General features: G+C 43.9%; 1 protein-coding gene across 1 annotated transcript in view; it reads left to right on the plus strand.

Moving 5' to 3' along the window:
* Nucleotides 1-23,424, plus strand: part of DTWD2 (DTW motif tRNA-uridine aminocarboxypropyltransferase 2) — a 219,075-nt gene extending 195,651 nt beyond the window's left edge. The window contains exons 6-7 of the mRNA XM_075601155.1: nt 18,849-18,977; nt 22,067-23,424. Coding sequence (XP_075457270.1) covers nt 18,849-18,977; nt 22,067-22,237 — 300 coding nt within the window. The 3' untranslated portion in view covers nt 22,238-23,424. The remainder of the gene's footprint in view (nt 1-18,848; nt 18,978-22,066) is intronic.
* Nucleotides 23,425-27,604: the final 4,180 nt, after the last annotated feature.

Raw genomic sequence — 27,604 nt, forward strand, 5'->3', positions numbered from 1 at the left:
AAATTGGCAGTATGTCTTCAGCAATACAATACCAACACTTCAATGGAAATCAACGATGGCTGATGCATTTGATTTTCTCAAGCTAAGTTTGGAAAAATACAACTCATGAGAATATTTCAAAAGCATGGGATGTAACTTCAGCAACAAACAGTATATTTTAATCCAGACTAAAATGTATGAAAATTAAATACATGTATTTGTGTAACTTGCTTCTCTTTTTTTTTTAATTCTTTTATTAAAAGCGAAGAGTAACAAACAAAACTTCACACAAACTCAAAAGGCCGCCATAGACCAACAATCGTCCAAACACTGTGCACAGGGGTGGAGGGAAATCATACTTGAGGGAAGAGGAAGTTTGTACCGTAGAAGAAGGGTCTATATAGGCCTCCAAACTCTCAACTCCCCATCTATTGATAATACATCTCCTCTTCTAAGTTAACCCCTAGGCATCAGGAATGCTCCCCTTGGCCAGAGTAATGGACCCCTTCCTATGGCTTCTTGACTTGACATCTAATAACCCATCACAACCCAAGAATGACACCACACACAAAAAGGCCACAGCTTGTCAGATAAAAGATAGGAATAACTATAACAAAACACAATACAGGGAATTGCTAAGAAATCCCTCCCACAAATAAAGAGTCAAGGATACTGTGCTCTGGCTCCAGCTACTTCTTGCTGAATCAGCCTAATAGTTTCCAAATAGGGCCCACGAGACCCACAAAAGAGGGTGCCCTTCAAGCTGACCTCAGCCAAGCCTGTAGTGCCTCCTCATCCGACTGCATCGTTAATCAGCATTAACCAGGGGTCTGCCGACAACCTCCCTTCTTTATAATATGCAAAGAAATTGACTCCAACTATGACATTTCAGACCTTAAAATGGCCTTGCCACCTCTATAAAGGGTCCAATCATCACAGTCCTGCAGCCTAGAGTTAAAAATGTCCAGTCCTGAATCATACAGGTGGACATCGGAACAGTACAAAAATCCCTTTCGGTCCATTCGCCTAAGTTGGACCCCCTCAATCTAACTAACTTTATTACGACTACATGCCTGCTTCCTTAACAAATGGGGGGCTGCCTTAGACCACAAAACTAAGACCCCCTCAAACAAAATTGCTAAATGTGCAGTGTCCTATCTTATTGGTGATACTGTGGGGATACTGTGTATCAACAAAATGCAGCCAGCCTAGAGTAATAGCCTGAGCATGAACCACCAAAATATCAGGATGCTGAGAAACTCTGCTCCATTTGAGCAAATCTGGGAGCACCTGCACCCACCTCAAGCCTGACGCCCCAACCATAAGACACATGCCTGCTGAAATTAAAGAACCAGTTGCCTGCCATATGGGCGACAATCTGCTCGCTTCCCAGCCCAATGCATGTAGGAGTCCCCACAAATCAGAATCTTGTGACCTGCTTGAGACCTAGGCAATCATAACAAAATAAGTAACACAGTCATTAAACGTGCCAAGAACTAGCAATAAGTAGTGATGTCAGATTGTGGGCGGCCCAACCACTGAGGCGTCTGCCTGCTGGGTAAGGGGTTAGTTACGGCGCTACTGAGTGTTCCATTAGCACGGTGTCAGGAAGAGTCCGGTGATTGCCCTTGCCCTTTACCTGTCAATCCAGTCCAGTATCCAAGAGGGACAATTGCAACCACTACCTTACGCCAGCAAATGCTACCGCAGCAAGTACCCTGGGGCAACAGCGCTAACTCAGCGGCCGGTAACAAACCTAAGGGTCTGGTCACCAATGCCCTGGAGTGTTTCACAAGCACCTGCAGAGCGTTGGGTGACTGCCCTGACCTCAGGTATACTTTTCTGTCCACTAACTGCTGGTCCCTGTTAATAGCAGAACTTCAAGTAACTGCTCTAGGTAGAGACCAGGCTAGATACCTGGATCTGTTCGCCAGTTAAGCACCTATAGGATACCTGCATTCCGATTACACGAGCAGCATTAACCCCTTACAGACTAATACAAATATCATCTGTATAGCTGGGCACTTTACAAACGCTGTCATTCATGTCTGTTCAGGTTGGGTCTGATTACTGTACAGACCTCTAAAGCAAGGAAACACAACCTAAAAACTGAACTTCAGAGTTTCTATTCACCAACGGGCTTTATCTTTAACTGAATAGGGGGAAAAATTACTTTCCCTTTTATTCAGACTATGTAATAATAGCACTGATTGTACCTTTGCAAAGCTGCAACTTAAAAGTGTTGGTTTCCCAACCAACACATACCTACTGTAGATAAGCCTGGCACTCTGTGGCGGCCTCTATTAACATCACACATTAAGTTTTTGTACGTTTTGTTAATCTACCCTGCGTATTGTATCTTATTTGCTTATACCATTAAAGTTTCGTTTTTAACCCATTAAGATTGCATTCAGTTTATTACCTGGGGACACCAAGTAACTCCCTACACAGTGTCGCCGTCTCTCCAGCTAGTCTCTGTACATTAACCCACCATTGTGGTAGGTCTCCTATTGTAGAGTGCATGCTATTGGGTTTTCTATACTCCCTCCGGTGGTGGAGAAAGATACCTTTTCCCGGTGTTATTGCATTACCCTAGTGCAGGGGTGCGCAAACTTTCCCCCCTGCACCCCTGTAACAGGGAAGCAACCCTGTCTCAATGAGGCTGCAATATAAAAGCCTCTAGTGGTCAGAGAAATCCAGCAGGGAGCTGGTTGATTGCAGCTAATAACAATTAAACAGTCTCCACCTGGTTAATCAGACCAGTTTAAAAGCCTCCTGCTGTGAACAAACCAGATATTTTATTGAGCAGTGTGTGCTGAGTGCAAGACACAAGGGGAACATACCTTTCTTCCAGGGTGTTGCAAACCCAGGAACTGACCAAAAGGCTGGCCCTCAACAAACACCCAGCCGGAACCAGAGACTGACCTGAAGGGCAACCTGCTTTGAGGTACCTTTTGAGACTTTGGGGTAGTAAGGGACTTTTCCTCACAGTCTTGTTGAGAGGTACTAGGAAGTGAATTAGCCCTTATACAGGGATACAGTAGGTGTTTGTTTATTTCGTTTTTGTATGCTCTGCATTGTTTAAAGCAGGGGTGGGGAACGTCCGGCCCGCGGGCCGTGTAAGGCCCGCGAAGTCATTTGGTCCGGCCCGCGGGAAGCCTGCAAGAATGGTTTTAAAAAAAAAACGTTTTTTTTTGGCCCTCCCCTTCCCTCAGCACTGCTCCCCTCCCTTCTCTCCTCCAGTAATGCCGGGCTCCTTAGGCTCCGCCCCTCCCTTTAGGCTCCGCCCCTCTGTCCCTCCCCTTGCTTAGGCTCCGCCCCTCTGTCCCTCCCTTTAGGCTCCGCGGGCCCGCCAGTCTCTCAGCTGCATTGGTTACCTATGCTGCTCCAGCAGCCCATCCCCGGGCCCCAGGTAACCCACATGCCCCCTTATACTCCCTCCCAGACACCTTACCCACCCCAAGGGGGGAGAGGCCTTATTATTGTGTGTGTTTACAGAGGTGGGCTTATTGTGTGTGTGTGTGTGTGTCACTGTGTGTGTATCTGTCACTGTGTGTGTGTGTCAATGTCACTGTGTGTGTGTGTGTGTGTGTGTGTGTCAATGTTACTGTGTGTGTGTGTGTGTGTATGTGTGTCAATGTCACTGTGTGTGTGTGTGTGTGTGACTGGCACTGTCACTGTGTGTCTCTGTGTGTGTGTCACTGTCACTGTGTGTGTCACTGTCACTGTGTGTGTCACTGTCACTGTGTGTGTGTGTGTGTGTGTGTGTCACTCTCACTGTGTGTGTGTGTGTGTCACTCTCACTGTGTGTGTGTGTGTGTGTGTGTGTGTGTGTGTGTGTGTGTGTGTGTCACTGTCTGTGTCATGGTCACAGTGTTTGTGTGTCACCGTCTGTGTGTGGCAGCAGCCGCCTGAGGTGATTAAGGACCTGAGTATCACCAGGGCGGCGCGGGTACGCAGCGCTCCAGGGGGGAGAGGGTATAAGAGGAGTGGGGGATGGGGGGGGGGAAGGGGTATAAGAGGAGTGGGGGATGAGGTGGGAAGGGGGTATAAGAGGCTTGGGGGATAGAAGAACGAGTCTGCGGTGGGAGAGACACCTCACTACTGCCTCTCCTCCTCCCCACACCGGGCAGCAGTTGTGGAGGGTACATGCTCCGCCCCTCCCCCCATGCACTTACACGGCCCTCCTCCCCACACCGGGTAGCAGTTGCGGAGGAGGGCACCTGCTCCGATCCCCCCTGCTCAGATTCCCCCCCACCTTGCGCACTTACACGGTCCTCCTCCCCACACCGGGTAGCAGTTGCGGAGGAGGGCACCTGCTCCGATCCCCCCTGCTCAGATTCCCCCCCACCTTGCGCACTTACACGGTCCTCCTTCTCCCCACACCGAGAAGCAGTTGCGGAGGGCACCTGCTCCAATCCCCCCAATCAGATTTCCCTCCCCCTGTGTGTGTCAGAGAGAATGTGTGTGTGTGTGTGTGTTTGTGTCTGAGCGAGTGTGTGTGTGTGTGTCTGAGCGAGTTTGTGTGTGTGTCTGAGCGAGTGTGTGTGTGTGTGTGTGTGTGTCTGAGCGAGTTTGTGTGTGTGTGTCTGAGCGAGTGTGTGTGTGTGTGTGTGTGTGTGTCTGAGCGAGTGTGTGTGTGTGTGTGTGTCTGAGCGAGTGCGTGTGTGTCAGAGAGAGAGAGGGAGAGTGTGTGTCTGAGAGAGAGAGGGAGAGTGTGTGTCTGAGAGAGAGGGAGAGTGTGTGTCTGAGAGAGAGAGGGAGAGTGTGTGTCTGAGAGAGAGAAGGAGAGTGTGTGTCTGAGAGAGAGGGGGAGAGTGTGTGTCTGAGAAACAGAGGGAGAGTGTGTCTGAGAGAGAGAGGGAGAGTGTTGTCTGAGAGAGAGAGGGAGAGTGTTGTCTGAGAGAGAGGGAGAGTGTTGTCTGAGAGAGAGAGGGAGAGTGTGTCTGAGAGAGAGAGGGAGAGTGTGTCTGAGAGAGAGAGGGAGAGTGTGTCTGCGAGAGAGAGGGAGAGTGTGTGTCTGAGAGAGGGAGAGGGAGAGTGTGTGTCTGAGAGAGGGAGAGGGAGAGTGTGTGTCTGAGAGAGGGAGGGATAATGTGTGTCTGAGAGAGAGAGGGATAGTGTGTGTCTGAGAGAGAGAGAGAGAGAGAGAGAGAGAGAGAGAGAGTGTATGTATGAGAGAGAGTGTCTGAGAGAGAGAGAGAGAGAGAGAGGGGGTCTGACAGTCAGAGTGGGTCTGACGGTCTGAGAGTGGGTCTGAGAGTGGGTCTGAGAGTGAGAGTGGGTCTGAGAGTGAGAGTGGGTCTGAGAGTGAGAGTGGGTCTGAGAGTTCGCGTGGGTCTGAGAGTTCGCGAGTGGGTCTGAGAGTCCGCGAGTGGGTCTGAGAGTCCGCGAGTGGGTCTGAGAGTCCGCGAGTGGGTCTGAGAGCCTGAGCGAGAGAGTGGGTCTGAGAGAGAGTGGGTCTGAGAGAGAGTGGGTCTGAGAGAGAGTGGGTCTGAGAGAGAGAGTGGGTCTGAGAGAGAGAGTGGGTCTGAGAGAGAGAGTGGGTCTAAGAGAGAGAGTGGGTCTGAGAGTCCGCGAGTGGGTCTGAGAGAGAGTGGGTCTTAGAGAGAGTTGGTCTGAGAGAGAGAGAGAGAGAGAGAGAGAGAGTGGGTCTGAGAGTCTGAGAGAGAGAGTGGGTCTGAGAGTCTGAGAGAGAGAGTGGGTCTGAGAGAGAGTGGGTCTGAGAGTCTGAGAGAGAGAGTGGGTCTGAGAGAGAGAGTGGGTCTGAGAGTCTGATTTCCCTACCCCCTGCCCGATTTCTGTGTGTGTGTGTGTGTGCACGTGTGCATTTGCGTGTGCACAGACACCAACCCACAGTCAGTCAGTCACCCAAAGAGAAGCAGTTCCAGCCATCACATTAGGGGTGAGTTCATTAAATGTTTCACCAAATACAGCAGGCTAATTTTTAAGTTGATAATTTTGGATGGCCCTCGAATGATTTTATAAATATCAAAATGGCCCTTGGCAGAAAAAAGGTTCCCCACCCCTGGTTTAAAGGGACAGGCTCAATAAAGCTATGTTTGAACTTCCCCAAACTGTCTCCTTGTGTGTACATCTGCACCTCCCTCTTACAGTCCCCCTGCATGTTGTCCCCCCTGCTCACGCCCCCCCCCCCATTCCATGGTAACGTGACGTCACGTGAACCGTGTTGCCATGCGGTCCACCGGCATTTAATTTAAATTAATGTAATCCATTGGCTGAGCAGGTGGGTCCTCCACTATTCTCATTATGTACTAATACATATATTGCTAAATCATAAAATATATTCAGCTTTTATATCCCAAGATTTGTTGGAAGACTCTAGGGTGGTCTTTCATGAATCTGAAAACACTATCAATTTAATCTAGAGACTTTGGTTAATCCAAGATTGTGTAGTTAAGGATGGAAAGCAGCTTCTTGCAGTTTGGAAACAATAGAGAAAATGCGGTTATCTCTCACATTCTTCCGCCCCCCCCCTAAATAAATACCTTGGTGTACATCCCATGTGGGAACAAAAGAAACAAATAAAACCTTTCCTTACTGCAACTTCTGTTTTCCTGACTTTCTTCCTCATTATATTAGTTTAAGTGGATTATAATATGATTTGGGAATGTGTTTGTATGTAAGGGACAAAATAGTCCTGTGGTACGTCATAAATACAACAAATACATTGTGCTCACTAGCCCTAATTACTGCTACAACACAAGCTTATGAAGTATGGCAGATTTACCTTTATGACAGGATTTTCCCCCCCCACCCCCCCCACCCCCGTCATTGTCTTATTTCAGACTGGTATTTGACAGTTTTCCCCGGAGAATTTGAAACGAGAGCTTTTAAGCTGTCACTAAACATTACAGACAGAGTAGGGGAAAGATCTGATTTATTTATGTCCATAATGTACATTTTGGGAGCATACTCCACACTATCGGGCTTAATGTCACAAACTTTTTGTATCTGAGGTGTACAGTAGATTGTAATATTCAATTGTACATATTACATCTAAAGTATACATTTTGTTTTGTATGTAAACACTTTCTGTAATGTTTATAGAGGTTATTAATCTGGTGTCATTGTATTGTATGTATGTCTTTATTTATATGCCATTAATGTACATAGCGCTTCACAACAGTAATATACGTGACAATCATATAGATAACAAATAATATAAATAACACATAAAGGAGAGAAGGGCTTCAGACATGACAGTAACATTTTGGGAAGGGAGTCCCTGCTCCGAGGAGCTTACAATCTAATTGGTTGGTAGAAAGAACATACAGACAGTAGAAAGGTGTTCTGGTAAGTGCGTCTGCAAGGGGCCAAGGTTTATGTATACGGTCATTTGAACATAATCAGTGATTGTCAACAAGATCTGTGATAGGTGTAGGGGATGTTACTGTTTTGGCTACAAAGGCAATAATTCAGTGGCAATTGTGTTACCATCTGGTATTTTCACTGCAGCATGTGTGAAAATTATAATCATTTGTCAAAATAAGTTATTGCAGGGCTTTTGCCATGACAAACAGCAACATTTTATCCCAAAATGCATCATCCTAACAGGAGTGCAGTACGTGCCGGAGGTAGGAGAAGCAGATGATCTATCTATAATCACTCATTTCTCTCACTTCAATCAGTTATTTGTTGTATGTATATCTTTATATAGTGCCTGCAGTGTACTCATTGCTTTATAAAAAAGGTACAATACCGGGAATTCTAAGAAAATAAGTGCAGCAAACAAAATCAGACAATAGGATAGGAAATATCTGTCCCCAAGAGCTTACAATCTAAGTGGTATGTTGGGAGACTTACAGAGACAGCAGGTGAGGAAGAAAGTGCAACAGATGGTAGTGCTTGGCCACAGAAGCCACGAGTCCAGGCTATTGAAATGCTTAATTTAAAAGGTGAGGTTTTTAGGTTTGCCGTAGGAGGGGAGAGAGGGAGAGAAGGTGGCTGACATATACCGAGTGTGAGGGAGTTACACAGGTAAAGGGCAGTAAGAGGAGAAAGGAGACAGTTGTTAACAGAGAACAGGAGACGAGCAGGGACATGACAAGTGATCAAAGGAGGTTGGAGCAGACCAGTGAAGAGCCTTGAAGGTAAGAAGGAGAAGTTTGTGTTATCTGAAACTTGATGGGAAGTCAGGAGAGGGCTTCAAGGTGGAGATGAGCAGGCAGTTTAGGAAGAAAGCAACATTGTTCGATAAATTGCAAAGGAGAAAGGAGAAAGTTGTGAGGCATGGAGGCCTGCTAGCAGTATGTTATAATAATCCTCATGGGAGAGGATATGGACATGCATTAACGTTTTAGCAGTAGAGGAAAGGGTGGATCTTGGATATATTACGGAGCAAGAAGTAACACATTTTAGCCATGGCATTAATGTGATTGAAAAAGGAAAGGTAGGAGTCCATGTCTCACCTAGGCAACAGGCTAGATGCTTTGTTGTACGTACTGTATTAGTTATTGTTGGACTGTTGTTATCTCAGGCAATATCCAGGCTGCTTCTAGAAGATAAGGAAGGGTCTTTCCCAAGGACTTGACTTCTAAAAATAGGCTCAATTTTTGATTAAGCCTTTTAGAGAGAGAACAGTGCTACTGTAAGTAATTAGACAATACAACTGCCAACATATATTTTACCAACATATCAGTTCGTACAAAGCCTGTGGGGTCTATTAAAGTAGCTTAGATGAGTTTGCTGCTATCTCGCAAGGTTTGGCATGTTCCCATCGAGCGGTTTGTCATTTGAGTTATCCCGGTATTCAGAAATAATCTGAAACCATCTCAAACCGTGAGGTAAGAAAATGCCAAATCATTCGGCGTAGCAGCAAAGTCATCTGAGAATTTTTCCAAGTTCTCACCCCCCCCCCCCCCCCCCCCCCCTGGGATATTATCACAATCTGAGCTGCACTGAGACCCGCCTCTCCCTGCGCAGGCGATGGCAGTGTTTTTATTAAAATTTTAATACTAGTGTGCATGAGCAGGGGGTCTCCGGAGCAGAACTGCGTTTATTTCAGGTCTGGGGACCCCCTACTTTCCGAGATGCAGGCAGGGAGAGGGAAAAGAACGGAGCACTATCTCCAATGCTGTAAAAAACAGCCAATAAACCACAGGGTATGCGTTCCCAAAATAAAGCTATTTAATGGCTCAAAAATCAGTTACAAAGCACACCAACGCGTTTCAGACCTTAGTGGTCCTTTATCAAGGTGAATACACAATTTCTGAAGAGAGTGTGATTTATACTTACCCCAAAGCCGCGCGGACCAGTCGCGAAGACTTCCGGGTGCGTCACGTGTCTCGGGTGCTAACCCCGCGACCTGCGACGTCATCCCGTCGGTTGCTGCAGTGGGGGTGCATAGCCGCACCAGGCGCGCGACGTCACTACGCATAGGCTCGTGTGGGGGGAGCATGGCGTCTGTGTAACTGTCCACAAGAACTGCCAGTGCTCCTCCTCCCTCCGCCTAGATGTTACAGTGCGTGTGACGTCACCACGTCGCGCGCGTGACGTAAACACGTCACAATGCCTCCCATTGCTAGGCAACTAGGTCCATTCGGCTCTGGGGAGGCACAATACAATAGAAACAACTTTATTAACATAGACAGTAACACTCTCCAATCTACAGTGAAAATAAAAACAAGAAAAGACAATAAAAAAATGATTAAAACATAATGGTAATTTTTAAAAAAACAACATATCATGAAGGCAATTGATCAATATATGATCAATCCATGATTGAGTGACAACCTTGGAGAAAATAATTTCAATTCGATCTTAATGAATTTGTGTAATGTTTGTAGTGTAGGTGTCAGAAACTTTTATGGATAATAGTATGTCTTGGCATAAACAACTTAACATTACCATAATACAGGTAAGTTCTGAACCTATGAGAGAATGAGACTGAATTTAGGATTGCAAACCAGTTACATAGCGAATGATTATTTAAATACACATATAGAGATGAAATCTTTTACGGCTATATATTCTATATTGTATATGTAATTACGCTATCCAGGGTTTGTAACTAACTGAACTACATAATCTGTGCACGTGCTGCTAACAAATATTCAAACACAAAATATGTTTGAAAGAGGGGTACTCCTCCAGTGGGCAAACAGAACTTAAGTATCGAATAGAAGAGAACCTATATCCCAGTCTGAATTTAGACCATACGGGATACGGGTTTGAAGGGTGAATATCCAGTAAAGCTCTCTTCTATTCAAAATACTTAATCTGTTGCCCCCTCTAATTGGGTTCGGCACATGCTCAATGCCCATGAAGGACATGTTGGTAGAATCGCCCATGCTACAATTACTAAAATGTTGAGATACAGGATGGTTAATATCTTTTTTTATAATCAACCTTAAGTGTTCAAGGATACGAACTTTGAGATTTCTTATAGTCCTTCCTATATATTGTTTGCCGCACCCGCAGCTTAACAAATACACTACATAAGTGGTATCGCAATTAATAAATGAATTTATATGATATCTTTTACCTGTTTGTTTAGAACAAAAATCTGTCTTGCTATTCATATGTTTACATATCTTACATTTAGAGCAAACATAACTGCCCTTAGGTAATTTAACCGTTGGATTCTTGGTGGATACAAATAGGCTGCTGGAGAGACATGGTTGGCAATAGTTTTGGCCTTCCTGAAGACTATTCGTGGTCCTTCCTCGTAGATGGATTGTAACATCGGATCTGCTGCTAAGACCCCCCAATGTTTCTTAACTATAGCTTTGATATTATTGGCTTGGTTATTGTGTTGTAGTACAAGAAACGGGGAGTTTGGATATATTTTTGATTTCTTGTGGACCCTGTCCAATAGATTGGACCTTTCCATGTTAACAACCTCTGTAAAGGCTTTGTTTAAATCCTTTAACTGGTAGCCCCTGGCTTCAAACCTCTGCATCAGATCCTGGGATTGTTTGATAAAATCATCGTGATTGGTACAAATTCTTCTCAGTCTAATGAGTTGACTTTTTGGTATGCTTTTGATCAACGTTTTTGGGTGGCAGCTGTCAGCACGCAAAAATGTGTTACGTGAATTTAATTTGCGATAAACCGTAGTGATAATATTTTTGTGCATATCAACAGAAAGTAATAAATCTAAAAAGTGAATGTGATAAAGATTGTGATTAGAGGTGAAATTTAAATTAAATTAAACTAATTTTGTTGAGATAATTAATGAATAAAGTGAGAGAGTGCTCATCCCCATTCCAAATAAAAATCAGGTCGTCAATATAACGCCTGTAAAATGTGATAAAGTGTCTAAAGGGATTTCTATCTCCAAACACATGGATCGCCTCCCACCAACCTAAAAATAGGTTCGCGTAGGAGGGGGCAAAACTTGTACCCATAGCGGTACCACGTGTTTGGAGATAGAAATCCCCATCAAACATAAAATAATTATGAGTGAGTAAAAATTGAATAGCATTAAGAATAAATGTGCTCTGTGCTGGTGAAAGATCTGATTGCTGTAAATAAAACCTGACAGCTGCCAACCCATGATCGTGTGCTATAACTGTGTAAAGGGACGTAATGTCCAAACTTACCCAGATGAAATTTGTTTCCCATCTGATGGAGTTGAGTTGAACCATGAGGTCCCCACTGTCTTTAATGTATGACGGTAACTGTTGCACGATTACCTGCAAAAAATGATCAACATATTTAGAAACACCATCTCCCAAAGATCCAATGCTGGAGACAATTGGCTCTAAATGTAAGATATGTAAACATATGAATAGCAAGACAGATTTTTGTTCTAAACAAACAGGTAAAAGATATCATATAAATTCATTTATTAATTGCGATACCACTTATGTAGTGTATTTGTTAAGCTGCGGGTGCGGCAAACAATATATAGGAAGGACTATAAGAAATCTCAACGTTCGTATCCTTGAACACTTAAGGTTGATTATAAAAAAAGATATTAACCATCCTGTATCTCAACATTTTAGTAATTGTAGCATGGGCGATTCTACCAACATGTCCTTCATGGGCATTGAGCATGTGCCGAACCCAATTAGAGGGGGCAACAGATTAAGTATTTTGAATAGAAGAGAGCTTTACTGGATATTCACCCTTCAAACCCGTATCCCGTATGGTCTAAATTCAGACTGGGATATAGGTTCTCTTCTATTCGATACTTAAGTTCTGTTTGCCCACTGGAGGAGTACCCCTCTTTCAAACATATTTTGTGTTTGAATATTTGTTAGCAGCACGTGCACAGATTATGTAGTTCAGTTAGTTACAAACCCTGGATAGCGTAATTACATATACAATATAGAATATATAGCCGTAAAAGATTTCATCTCTATATGTGTATTTAAATAATCATTCGCTATGTAACTGGTTTGCAATCCTAAATTCAGTCTCATTCTCTCATAGGTTCAGAACTTACCTGTATTATGGTAATGTTAAGTTGTTTATGCCAAGACATACTATTATCCATAAAAGTTTCTGACACCTACACTACAAACATTACACAAATTCATTAAGATCGAATTGAAATTATTTTCTCCAAGGTTGTCACTCAATCATGGATTGATCATATATTGATCAATTGCCTTCATGATATGTTGTTTTTTTTAAAAATTACCATTATGTTTTAATCATTTTTTTATTGTCTTTTCTTGTTTTTATTTTCACTGTAGATTGGAGAGTGTTACTGTCTATGTTAATAAAGTTGTTTCTATTGTATTGTGCCTCCCCAGAGCCGAATGGACCTAGTTGCCTAGCAATGGGAGGCATTGTGACGTGTTTACGTCACGCGCGCGACGTGGTGACGTCACACGCACTGTAACATCTAGGCGGAGGGAGGAGGAGCACTGGCAGTTCTTGTGGACAGTTACACAGACGCCATGCTCCCCCCACACGAGCCTATGCGTAGTGACGTCGCGCGCCTGGTGCGGCTATGCACCCCCACTGCAGCAACCGACGGGATGACGTCGCAGGTCGCGGGGTTAGCACCCGAGACACGTGACGCACCCGGAAGTCTTCGCGACTGGTCCGCGCGGCTTTGGGGTAAGTATAAATCACACTCTCTTCAGAAATTGTGTATTCACCTTGATAAAGGACCACTAAGGTCTGAAACGCGTTGGTGTGCTTTGTAACTGATTTTTGAGCCATTAAATAGCTTTATTTTGGGAACGCATACCCTGTGGTTTATTGGCTGTTTTTTACAGCATTGGAGATAGTGCTCCGTTCTTTTCCCTCTCCCCGTCTGTGAAGATTTCTACAACGGAGGCACATTCAACCTGGAGGTGCTGGATATCTACAAGGACTTTCTTTTCATCGTGGAATCTGCTTTCCCAAGTGAGTCCGTTCCAGCTTTGCCTCAATCAATATCCAGGGATCATCAACTGGTAACTATCCTTACCTCATTGCCTTGTGGGATAGCTGTTTACCTGATCCAATAGGACATATACATATCAACAGGTTGTCTTCCAATTCATTATATATTTTTTTTTTTTTTTTTTTTCAAACTACACAATTGTCTTGAGAGCATCACACATTTTTTTCTTCTATTTCCGAGATGCAGGCCCTGGTATGGGGTGCCGGTGCTCCTATCCATTATAATGTTTTCTGGATGTTTGATATGCTACTAAAAATGAAAACATAAATATGTCTGTCAGTAGCAAACAGGTGGATCTAACTATCAACTGCCCTTACTGAAGAACATAAACTGTAAAGTCTGGCTAAATAGTCACTGTTGCTGTAATGGTGCCTGGTATATGGGACTGCCTGAATTCTAAATCGGTGTGTGGAGTATATACTGCACCGACACACTTTATTCGAGCAAATACCCGGTATGTACCTGGCAGATACCTGGAATGCGCCACTCCTCACCTCTGACAAGCCCCGTTGCATTTGCCTTCCCAGCCTGGGTTCATGCCTGGCTGATGGGCGGCTGATCTGTTAAATGATAATGATTAGGATTTAATAGGCTGCAATGCTTCGCGTGTCTACCAGATGGCATAAATTCATGAATTGTAATGCAGTGTATATATATATACTGTGCAGTATTGCAGCCAGCGGGAATAAAATGCTTCAATCCCTGCTTGGAAAATAACTCAATGCACTCGGGCAGAAAACAGTCACAAACCTCAATACACCCGGGTATACCCGAATTCGTGGGACTAGCCAAGCTCGAATAAAGTGTGTCGCCAGTGTAGTATCACCAACCCTTGTCTGGTCTGCTTGCTTAGTACAAAATTGTAAAAGCCGGATACCTTTTCATGCAACAAGGAGAACACTGCTGTTCGATATGTTCGATATTTATGGACTAATATTTTACTTATCAAACTGGCATTTTTCTTAATTTTCTGAATATATTGTGCTCTTAAAAATATAACGTCGTATCCTCAACTAGTCAGATACCATCGACAACTGAAGCAAGGATATGGGAGTTAACATATTAATACATGCAGTAGTCATGCATTGAATATAAACAGAACTGTAATCTATTGCTTTGTGCTTCCCACTGAGCCAGTAGAAACTAAGTACTCAGAATCTCCGCAGGGAATGCACAAAGCTGCCCACCGGAGTAAAAATGGATTAGGAAAATATATCGGACAATATATTAACCACAGAATAAAAATATACATAATTGGATGAATCACCAGGAGTTCAAAGCACAATCAGATGGTCAAAAGGTCCTGATTCACCTCCCTCCTGTTGTACACCTTGCCTATATTTTCTGTCTGGATGTTTTGTTATCACTATTACAGTATTTGGATTCATACAAAGGTTATTATTATTATTATAGTTTATTTGTAAAGCAACAACATAGTCTGCAGCACTGTACAATGGAGGTACAGAGATTTGATAGTTACATAAACATAGTTACATACAATCAGGGACTACCATGTACAAACAGATACAAAGAGGTAATGAGGATGAAGGAAAAGATGTTTATTCCCATGCCATAGCTATATTTAGCTTCTCATACACATGCAAGAAGGTGTGTTTTTCTATACTGTTTATTGTTTTGTTTTGTATGAAAGTTGGTTTGCACATGAGTAACATATGATATTATAAAGCAGATGTTGTCATGTATAGATTTATCTGTGTTGTATCACATAGAGTATTTGTGGGTACAGTCCCTTTGATTTAATTTTTTTTAAATAATACTTCTATAAAATTGTCCAGCCTATTGCAGCAATCCTAGACTTGGACTGGACTCTAAGAGTCCCCTCACAATCTCATCTATGGTTGGAGAACCCATGAGCCCCTATATAGGTTCTGGGTGACCTGGGCAGTAACTGGGTATCCCCCTTAACCTAAGGACCCCTCATAGTTACAGGGACACTTTTCATCCCTTTGCACCATTTACCTTTCTGGGCTGTGCTGAAGCAGGGAACCCTAGCGATGAGTCGCGCAAGTGTTTTCAAGGGGAGATATTGCCGGGACAATGTGCCTACATGTATCCAAGAACCAAGCATGATTCTCCGGGACATTTTTATGGGAACCAGCAACTCTGAACACCAAATAAGCTAGGCACATTCTGACAACAATTCCTCTGCAAAATCCCCCTTGAAACTCATACCCTAGCAATCCCTTCTTGCTGGCATCCCTGGAAAGGCAAAAACATTACAATTGTCGCACAATTACATATTATGAAGATACAACGGTTAGGCTCAAGAGCTGACACGCTTGAGCCCCAAAACATGGATCAGAGGTAACCAAACAGGCTTAACCTTTATTTGAGAGCCTGGTTACCCCCTCACAGTCACACATACTAAGCAGTCTTCTGCCATAAAGCCCCTTCCAGTGCAGGAAGACATCTTACAGCCCATTCAAATCCTCCGCCAGACGTTTGCTTAATAACTATGGGTTTTGTGTCAGTGGTGTACCTACTGCCCGGCATGCCCTGTACCAGCTTGGGTAGGGGAGGAGGAGCCGAAGGAAGTTGGGACCCCCCCCCCCCCCCTCCAGACTCGAGATTAACTCCCCAAGCAGTTACAGAGGGCCTGCGCTCTTCCCCACAGCAATGAAACTGATTGCCGGGGGAGAGAGCGGGGCCTCTGTAAGGACTCGTCCAGGCTGAGCGCGAGCGTGCATGTGCTGCCTGTGGGCATGTGTGCTGCCTCTGATTTCGTTTTAACGCGGTATCGTATTGTGCATTTTGTGTGTGTGTTTGGGGTGGTAATTAGCTTAGCTAGCCAACCAGTTTTAGAGAGGGCTGGAGTAAAGGTGTAGATATTCTATAAAGCGGAGTAGGCCTTTTTTTTTGTTTATTTTAAATGTTTTGTCGTGTTAAAGGAACAGGCGCAATAAAGCCTTATTTTATTATACTTATTTTAGTTTCACCTTCTAAACAGTCTCCATTGCATACCTCTGCACACATCTCTTACAGGAAGTTTACAACATCTATTTACTTTGAACCAAACAAATGTAATCGAAATTCCTTAGTGTCTTTCTTTTTATTATACTTTTCACAACAAAATATTATTTCGGAAAAACAGAATTTGCTATGATCCAATATGTTGGAAAATGAGACTTTGTAATTGTAAAACAATGTTTCACTTTAATTGGATTGAATGGGTATTAAAGTTACCATTACAAGTTGTTGTATGTATATTAAATGAATGACTTATGTACTGATGGCTTTACAGAATTAACATACTGGTTTTATAGTACAGGTACAAGAATATAAGAGTACCCAATGTGAAAGTTATTTTTCAAAAACGTCATACGTTCAACATCAAAGTGTTATTGTTATTACTTTTGTTATTTATGGGTCTGTTACACAAAGGGCAAAAATTAGGAAATGTGCAGTTATTGCTCACCAATTAACGCATAACACTGCTCTCCTTGAGTTTCTCATTCAATGACAGATATATATATTACAATCATATTCTGTGAAGTAAGATAATTTACTAATATAATATTCTGCAAAATAAATCCAGAGGTTCTGGGTGAATAAAAAATACATGCCAATCCTATTCCATCTCTCGCTATATTCTGTACTAATCCTCTAATTATACTTAATTGATCCAGTGGAATGCAACCACAAAACATTGTCGTACAGTAGGCCAATTATGTATCACAAGGCAACACAAATTATTTCCTGGGTTCCTGGATAAATGTTGCCCCTATATTGTTCTGCATAGCCCATATATAGTCCCTTTTTGAAAAGATACAGTATTGAGTCTGTTCCTAACCATACTGTATCTAAGGTGTCTGCCATCAGTCTCCAAGTGCAGAAAAGTCCTCATTTTTTACTGCCTAATCCCAGTGGATGACACAGTGTCAATTGTTCAGACCTTGAGAGAAGGAACTGCATGTCAATATATTCATTGTGGACTATTTCATACATGCTTATAGCGTGCCTTTTTAAATGTACTGGACAGATAAATAGCTCTCTTTAGGATACATTAATTTAAATGCAGCCACATATTGATAGTGGTTTCTCAAATATACCCTCACTTAAATCTTTGTAATTACGTCTGCTTAGTTACATCTAGATCCTGTACTGCCCCAATTCTGGACATTATTTGGGTCAGATAATTGCACTTTAGAATATCTAAAACCGTGTGTGTCCTTCAGGTGTACTTCTGATTTTACTTGTAAAATGTCAAGATACTTTAAATCACCCAAAATTAATACTCAGCCTAGTTCTGCTACCCTTCCCATTTGCATAAGCACTTTGGCTTCCTCTGCCTCATAAATATTTAGTGATTTATAACAGAAAGCAACCGTTGTTTTTCATATTTTTGCTTCCATTGCAAATTGTAATTCACAAATCCAGTTTGCTGTGATTGATATGATTTGTGATTCCATTCTAAACATAAAGGGTCAGGATCAGACAGCAGGCCTCTTAGAGAACTGAATCCATGGTCTAAGATTCCTCACAATCCAAGTGATACTGTACGCTGGGATATATGCAGTCTTAAGAAGCAACTGTATATACTGTATGCATTATGTATAACACTTTTGACCCGGAAAGCTACATTGAGATTTCAATCTGTTTTCAAAGTATGCACTGGGATACAAAACAGAGGCAATACGGGTGTTGGGTAAATAGTAATAGGTTAATAGTATATAACTAAGAGGATAAATCTTTTTGAAGTGAAACTTCTTTGATGGCACCTACAGAGTTTTGATAGGAAAAAAATCCCTTGTGTGGTAACAGAATTCCATGACAGAAGGGACGTCACGCTAATACTGTGCGGGCCCTCTCCCCCGCATGCGCAGACCTCAAAGTGGTTTCTTTCAATTCCAGCGCACACAGAGGTTGGAGCCAGCGATGGGAAGTGGTGGCCGGGCTCGCCGCACATGCACAGTGGCGGGCGGGCTCAGCGCACATGCACATGGTACACTCAGTGCACACGCAGGAACAGCCACACTGCCAACCCCAGTGCCTGTATTATTATACCTGTCACACAGACACACACACAGTCACGAGGAATTCACAGTTAGTATAAATATAAACATGCAAATAGCTAAAACGGGTGGCGTGGTGGCGAGCACGCGCTTTAAGTCAAATTTCTTTGCGGTTTCTCACTGAAATTGTGTTTGGATTTTAAATAAAAACATCACCATCACAAATACAATTTCAGTGACAAAATAGTGACAAAGACAAAGAAGTTCGGCACAAACACCCTTTTTTTTTCAAGCGGATGTTTTCAAAAGTAATGACATTTTTCATTGAATAGGTGAATTTTAATAGAGAACTTCAAGAGTGTTTGGCTTATAATTATGGGAAGGCAGCTCCAGAGGTAGAGGACACAGAGTGAGAAAGGTTTCAGGCATGAGAGAACAGATGGAACGAGTGAAAGAAAGGAGACATTCTTGAGAGAGACCTTTGTCCCCTGTGATGAATATGTTTTTGTCTGATTTTATTTTTGTAGGTGCAGTTGAAAACCACTATATCAAGTCAATATGTAATTCGAACTCAGCCTACTAACACGTGTCTTTCTACCCTGGAATGTGCTGCTATTGCACTTTCAATTATGGAAAAGAATGTTGGCATTCAGGAGGTGGGTATTAGTATTATTAAAATAATGTCAGCAGTACTTTAGTAAGTCCCAAGAAATAAGACGTGTATTGTACATTTTATGTGTAAGACAGGACACTTGTCAGTTTTTTTATGTTAGAAAGTTAAACATATATCTAGTACAGTATGTTACATATGTTTAATTGAAGAATTAGTTCTTTAGAGACAGCATATGCACATAATATTACTATTAGTAAAAAGCAGGCTATAGAAATATTAAAAAGTAGAAGTAATGTCATACATGTAACTTCTTATGATAGTTGCTATTCTGATTAGAATTGTATAATTGAATTAGTAACTTATCAAGTTCTGTCATTTAGATTTAGGTGCAGCAGTATTTAGAAGGGCAATGTGATTTTATAGTTGAAAAGATTTCCGATAACCAGTATATTACCATTTGCTATGTGACCAGTGAGTTTTCCAAAGTTTTACACCTAACATATTTAGAAATGACATACTAATTAATGGTGCAGTCCTCCTTAGAGAACACGAGGTCACATACTATATGGCAGTAGGGCAGTGGTTTTAAAACCCCATTTTCGGGGACTCCCTGCCACAGGTTTTAGAAATAACCCGAGCAATGCACCAAGATGAATCCATCTAATTCCATATGAGTAGGTTACTCCAAAGACCTGATCACCGTTGGGGTACAGATAAGAGTTATCTGGCAACTAAGGGGTTAAGAACCGCTGCTTAACCCAGGGGTGCACAGTCTTTCCCCACTGCACCGCCCTGCCTACTCTCCTCCCCTGCTTGCCCCCTCCCCCCCCCTCCCCCCCCCCCCCCCCCGCTCAGCTCCAGTGTCAAATGACGCAGCGGCGTCACTTGATGCCGGGTTACCATGATGATGCGTCGCTGGAAGCCAAGGTAAGTTAGTTAGAGAGCCCTCGCGTGATCCCCTGGCATTTCATTTAAATGCCTTGGGGGAGAGCGCGGGACCTCTGGAACTGCTGCGCCCCCCCCCCCCCCCAGAAAATCTTGCGCCCCCCGGTTTGCTCACCCCTGGCTTAACCCACTTGACCTCACAGTTCTATGAATGTAGCCATATAAGAAGCCCTTTGATACTGTTTTTTTTCCTTCAACACAGTATTTTGGCTCTAATTTGCCCCTCATGCTTGCAGGTTGCAGACTGGGGGGCAGGAGAAGTTAGGGAGGAGTTAAGCAAACCGTAGATTGTATGGGATTTATAACATTGTGTCATTTTATTTCTCTTATTTCTTAGCATCAAAAATCTCTGCCAGGTCTGACATGACATAAACCTCCACATCTAACAAACTGTATCTAATGTTGGAAACTCGATTAAAACACCAATAAAAACACTGGCAGGAGTCAAGAGCAAACTATTTTTTTTTCTTTACCTTGATTCATAGATCCTCCTTCAATATGCTGTAAAGATGCCTTCTCCCCTTGCTTGGAAATATTTCAGCTCCGATCAAATGAAAAAAATTATAATTTGGATGGAACTGAAATCTTACCGATAAAGGGCTGTAAACCTTCACTGTATAGAAATTAGGGCACAGACTCCAGCGTCACTTGTAACATACAGTAGCACATTCATAGTAACTAGGGCACAGACCCCAGCATCACTTGTAACATAGCACACGCATAGTAACTAGGGCACAGACCCCAGCATCACTTGTAACATAGCACATTCATAGTAACTAGGGCACAGACCCCAGCGTCACTTGTAACATAGCACATTCATAGTAACTAGGGCACAGACCCCAGCGTCACTTGTAACATAGCACACACATAGTAACTAGGGCACAGACCCCAGCGTCACTTGTAACATAGCACATTCATAGTAACTAGGGCACAGACCCCAGCGTCACTTGTAACATAGCACATTCATAGTAACTAGGGCACAGACCCCAGCGTCACTTGTAACATAGCACACACATAGTAACTAGGGCACAGACCACAGCGTCACTTGTAACATAGCACACACAGTAACTAGGGCACAGACCCCAGCGTCACTTGTAACATAGCACATGCATAGTAACTAGGGCACAGACCCCAGCGTCACTTGTAACATAGCACACGCATAGTAACTAGGGCACAGACCCCAGCGTCACTTGTAACATAGCACACGCATAGTAACTAGGGCACAGACCCCAGCATCACTTGTAACATAGCACATTCATAGTAACTAGGGCACAGACCCCAGCGTCACTTGTAACATAGCACACACATAGTAACTAGGGCACAGACCACAGCGTCACTTGTAACATAGCACACACAGTAACTAGGGCACAGACCCCAGCGTCACTTGTAACATAGCACATGCATAGTAACTAGGGCACAGACCCCAGCGTCACTTGTAACTTAGCACACGCATAGTAACTAGGGCACAGACCCCAGCGTCACTTGTAACATAGCACACGCATAGTAACTAGGGCACAGACCCCAGCGTCACTTGTAACATGGCACACGCATACTAACTAGGGCACAGACCCCAGCATCACTTGTAACATAGCACATGCATAGTAAATTATGCCCCATATTATTAACTATTGGTATCACTCTGTTTCTGTCATCTCTCCTTTTTATGTGGTGATATGCTTCCTTTTTGCTCCTATACCTAAATAGTTAGAATCCTGTATTTAATATTGTTAAAAAAAAATGTTTTAAACTAATGGAAAAATAATCATTTTTGGTTAAATGATTCATTAAATATTACATATTACTTATTAAATGTCCCAGCTATTAGTTTAAATCTGACTTGTCACTTTTTCCCGTTGTACTAGCTTCTATCGTTACACCCCTTTCAGTGTAAAGAATAAGAAGTACATTTACAGATTTTACTTATAATAATGTAATTATGCCCATTGACCCCCAGATTGGTACAGTACGTGCTTAGCAGCTCCTGCACAGGCTACGGGATTAGATGCTATCTGCTCCAAATAAATTACAATTGTACAGTACTCATTCTGCACTGTAATATGGACAGTGTTTGTATACTCAGTATAGTTTTGATAAAAGGGGGTCCAGATACACCAAGAGAGCAGATACATTGCGCCGTGCATTATTATCGTTTCCTTTATCGTGTTTCTCTTGTGATTCATTTGACAGACTATCCTCCGCCCTCTCCAAGCCCTGTGCTCCTTCCAGCTGCAGCACGGTGCGCAGGTCCATCACAGCAAGGAACACCTGCTCAAAAGCGGTCTCTATGACAAGCCAATGCCAAAGAATAAGCGCAAACTCAAGAAGATGGAGCTCTTGGTTAACAATGTTAAAATTTAGAGACCCTTTTCTTTATTTTATCTACACATGGTGCTAAGAAACAGAGCTCATCAACTTTATTCAGCAGAGGTCAGATTTAACTGGCAGTTTATCAAAGGGAATCTGTGAAGAAGTAGTGCTGGGTCCTGAGGAGGAATCAATAAATGTGTTAACATTCAGCAATGCAATCACATTAATGAGCAAACTATGTCCAAGAGCACTGTCTCTCTATTTTCTTGAAATCTAAGAAAGGGATAAAAAAAAAAAAAAAAGGAATTGTTTGTTTTAATGCAACCTAATCTATTGAGTTTCCTTTTGTTTTGTTTTTTAGTGTTGGGGGACTTTTAGAAAAGCAGCAAGCAAATTATTTTTAAGTTAAACTTCACGGGCCTAATATTATGCAGCATTATTTAAAGACAAGCAATACGGGTACAATTTAAATATGAGCGCTGGAATATTATTGTGCTACACCATCCACTTTGCTGCCATAATGGAGTGAATAGCTACATAAAAAATTCTGTAAATAATGTGTTTACAGAATACATTCCTTTTTTCATATTTTCAAACTTGTGCTTTTGATAACGGTTCTCTTTTAAAAGGACATAATTGTTAAGTTCTTACCAGATGAAGAAGTGACTTTGAAATGCTGTGGGGCAGTACATTTGGATTTAAAACGACTCTGAAAATATACAACTATTACAAAGTATACAGTAGTCATTTTGTCACGAAACGTGTTAGTTGGGCATGGATCTTTTTAAAATGTTTTAGGATTTTCTTTAATTTATTTTCTACAGTACTTCATTTTGCCAGTACAATGTAACAAATAAAGAAAAATAACAAACTGTATGTTATTTCCAATATGTCTAACAAACCGTTTTTAAAAAATGTTTTTAAAATATATTTGTTATCTCCTTGACTGGCATGTGCTATAAAGTAATGCATTGCTTACGCCTCTGGCAGTGACTGGGTAAATCTAAGGTAGTGCTTCGCAGCCTTTTTCTCCCAATGCTCCCCTATTCATAATGCTCATTTGCTGAGTCGGAATAGTTGAAATCTAAAACACATACACAAAATGGGGCAAATATTGTACATTAGATACTGTAAACACACAAATCAGGGTACACAGTCACAAAACATGCCCAAAAAACATACCAAAGAGGGCGCAAACAGACAAATAAAATAAAACACCAGGGCAGACAGCAACTCTCAGACACACGTGAGGACAGGAGGTTCCACATACACCAAGTAGGACAGAGACATACACGTGAGGACAGGAGGTTCCACATACACCAAGCAGGACAGAGACATACACGTGAGGGCAGGAGGTTCCACATACACCAAACAGGACAGAGACATACACGTGAGGGCAGGAGGTTCCACATACACCAAACAGGACAGAAACATACACGTGAGGGTAGGAGGTTCCACATACACCAAGCAGGACAGAGACCTACACGTGAGCGCCGGAGGTTCCACATACACCAAGCAGGACAGAGACATACACGTGAGGGTAGGAGGTTCCACATACACCAAGTAGGACAGAGACATACATGTGAGGGTAGGAGGTTCCACATACACCAAACAGGACAGAGACATACACGTGAGGGCAGGAGGTTCCACATACACCAAGCAGGACAGAGACATACACGTGAGGGCAGGAGGTTCCACATACACCACGCAGGACAGAGACATACACGTGAGGGCAGGAGGTTCCACATACATCAAACAGGACAGAGACATACACGTGAGGGCAGGAGGTTCCACATATACCAAACAGGACAGAGACATACACGTGAGGGTAGGAGGTTCCACATACACCAAGTAGGACAGAGACATACACGTGAGGGTAGGAGGTTCCACATACACCAAACAGGACAGAGACATACACGTGAGGGCAGGAGGTTCCACATACACCAAGCAGGACAGAGACATACACGTGAGGGCAGGAGGTTCCACATACACCAAGCAGGACAGAGACATACACGTGAGCGCAGGAGGTTCCACATACATCAAACAGGACAGAGACATACACGTGAGGGCAGGAGGTTCCACATACACCAAGCAGGACAGAGACATACACGTGAGGGCAGGAGGTTCCACATACACCAAGCAGGACAGAGACCTACACGTGAGGGCAGGAGGTTCCACATACACCAAACAGGACAGAGACATACACGTGAGGGCAGGAGGTTCCACATACACCAAGCAGGACAGAGACATACACGTGAGGGCAGGAGGTTCCACATACACCAAGCAGGACAGAGACATACACGTGAGCGCAGGAGGTTCCACATACACCAAACAGGACAGAGACATACACGTGAGGGTAGGAGGTTCCACATACACCAAGTAGGACAGAGACATACACGTGAGGGTAGGAGGTTCCACATACACCAAGCAGGACAGAGACATACACGTGAGCGCAGGAGGTTCCACATACACCAAACAGGACAGAGACATACACGTGAGGGTAGGAGGTTCCACATACACCAAGTAGGACAGAGACATACACGTGAGCGCAGGAGGTTCCACATACACCAAGTAGGACAGAGACATACACGTGAGGGCAGGAGGTTCCACATACACCAAGCAGGACAGAGACCTACACGTGAGGGTAGGAGGTTCCACATACACCAAACAGGACAGAGACATACACGTGAGGGCACGGAGGTTCCACATACACCAAGCAGGACAGAGACATACACTTGAGGGCAGGAGGATCCACATACACCAAGCAGGACAGAGACATACACGTGAGCGCAGGAGGTTCCACATACACCAAACAGGACAGAGACATACACGTGAGGGTAGGAGGTTCCACATACACCAAGTAGGACAGAGACATACACGTGAGCGCAGGAGGTTCCAAATGCACCAAACAGGACAGAGACATACACGTGAGGGTAGGAGGTTCCACATATACCAAACAGGACAGAGACATACACGTGAGGGCAGGAGGTTCCACATACACCAAGCAGGACAGAGACATACACGTGAGCGCAGGAGGTTCCACATACACCAAGTAGGACAGAGACATACACGTGAGCGCAGGAGGTTCTACATACACCAAGCAGGACAGAGACATACACGTGAGGGCAGGAGGTTCCACATACACCAAACAGGACAGAGACATACACGTGAGGGTAGGAGGTTCCACATACACCAAGCAAGACAGAGACATACACGTGAGGGTAGGAGGTTCCACATACACCAAACAGGACAGAGACATACACGTGAGCGCAGGAGGTTCCACATACACCAAGCAGGACAGAGACATACACGTGAGGGCAGGAGGTTCCACATACACCAAACAGGACAGAGACATACACGTGAGGGTAGGAGGTTCCACATACACCAAGCAGGACAGAGACATACACGTTAGGCAGGAGGTTCCACATACACCAAGCAGGACAGAGACATACACGTGAGGGCAGGAGGTTCCACATACACCAAGCAGGACAGAGACATACACGTGAGGGTAGGAGGTTCCACATACACCAAGCAGGACAGAGACATACACGTGAGCGCCGGAGGTTCCTCATACACCAAGCAGGACAGAGACATACACGTGAGCGCAGGAGGTTCCACATACACCAAACAGGACAGAGACATACACATGAGGGTAGGAGGTTCCACATACACCAAACCGGACAGAGACATACACGTGAGCGCAGGAGGTTCCACATACACCAAACAGGACAGAGACATACACGTGAGGGTAGGAGGTTCCACATATACCAAACAGGACAGAGACATACACGTGAGGACAGGAGGTTCCACATACACCAAGTAGGACAGAGACATACACGTGAGCGCAGGAGGTTCTACATACACCAAGCAGGACAGAGACATACACGTGAGGTCAGGAGGTTCCACATACACCAAACAGGACAGAGACATACACGTGAGGGTAGGAGGTTCCACATACACCAAGCAGGACAGAGACATACACGTGAGGGTAGGAGGTTCCATATACACCAAACAGGACAGAGACAAACACGTGAGGGCAGGAGGTTCCACATACACCAAACCGGACAGACATACACGTGAGCGCAGGAGTTTCCACATACACCAAACAGGACAGAGACATACACGTGAGGGTAGGAGGTTCCACATACACCAAACAGGACAGAGACATACACGTGAGGGTAGGAGGTTCCACATATACCAAACAGGACAGAGACATACACGTGAGGGCAGGAGGTTCCACATACACCAAGTAGGACAGAGACATACACGTGAGGGCAGGAGGTTCCACATACACCAAGTAGGACAGAGACATACACGTGAGCGCAGGAGGTTCTACATTCACCAAGCAGGACAGAGACATACACGTGAGGGCAGGAGGTTCCACATACACCAAACAGGACAGAGACATACACGTGAGGGTAGGAGGTTCCACATACACCAAGCAGGACAGAGACATACACGTGAGGGCAGGAGGTTCCACATACACCAAGCAGGACAGAGACATACACGTGAGGGCAGTAGGTTCCACATACACCAAGCAGGACAGAGACATACACGTGAGGGTAGGAGGTTCCACATACACCAAGCAGGACAGAGACATACACGTGAGCGCCGGAGGTTCCACATACACCAAGCAGGACAGAGACATACACGTGAGCGCAGGAGGTTCCACATACACCAAACAGGACAGAGACATACACGTGAGGGTAGGAGGTTCCACATACACCAAACCGGACAGAGACATACACGTGAGCGCAGGAGGTTCCACATACACCAAACAGGACAGAGACATACACGTGAGGGTAGGAGGTTCCACATATACCAAACAGGACAGAGACATACACGTGAGGACAGGAGGTTCCACATACACCAAGTAGGACAGAGACATACACGTGAGCGCAGGAGGTTCTACATACACCAAGCAGGACAGAGACATACACGTGAGGGCAGGAGGTTCCACATACACCAAACAGGACAGAGACATACACGTGAGGGTAGGAGCTTCCACATACACCAAGCAGGACAGAGACATACACGTGAGGGTAGGAGGTTCCACATACACCAAACAGGACAGAGACATACACGTGAGCGCAGGAGGTTCCACATACACCAAGCAGGACAGAGACATACACGTGAGGGCAGGAGGTTCCACATACACCAAACAGGACAGAGACATACACGTGAGGGTAGGAGGTTCCACATACACCAAGCAGGACAGAGACATACACGTGAGCGCCGGAGGTTCCACATACACCAAGCAGGACAGAGACATACACGTGAGCGCAGGAGGTTCCACATACACCAAACCGGACAGAGACATACACGTGAGCGCAGGAGGTTCCACATACACCAAACAGGACAGAGACATACACGTGAGGGTAGGAGGTTCCACATATACCAAACAGGACAGAGACATAC

The sequence above is a fragment of the Ascaphus truei genome, chromosome 1 (assembly GCF_040206685.1).
Source record: "Ascaphus truei isolate aAscTru1 chromosome 1, aAscTru1.hap1, whole genome shotgun sequence".
NCBI lineage: Eukaryota > Metazoa > Chordata > Amphibia > Anura > Ascaphidae > Ascaphus > Ascaphus truei.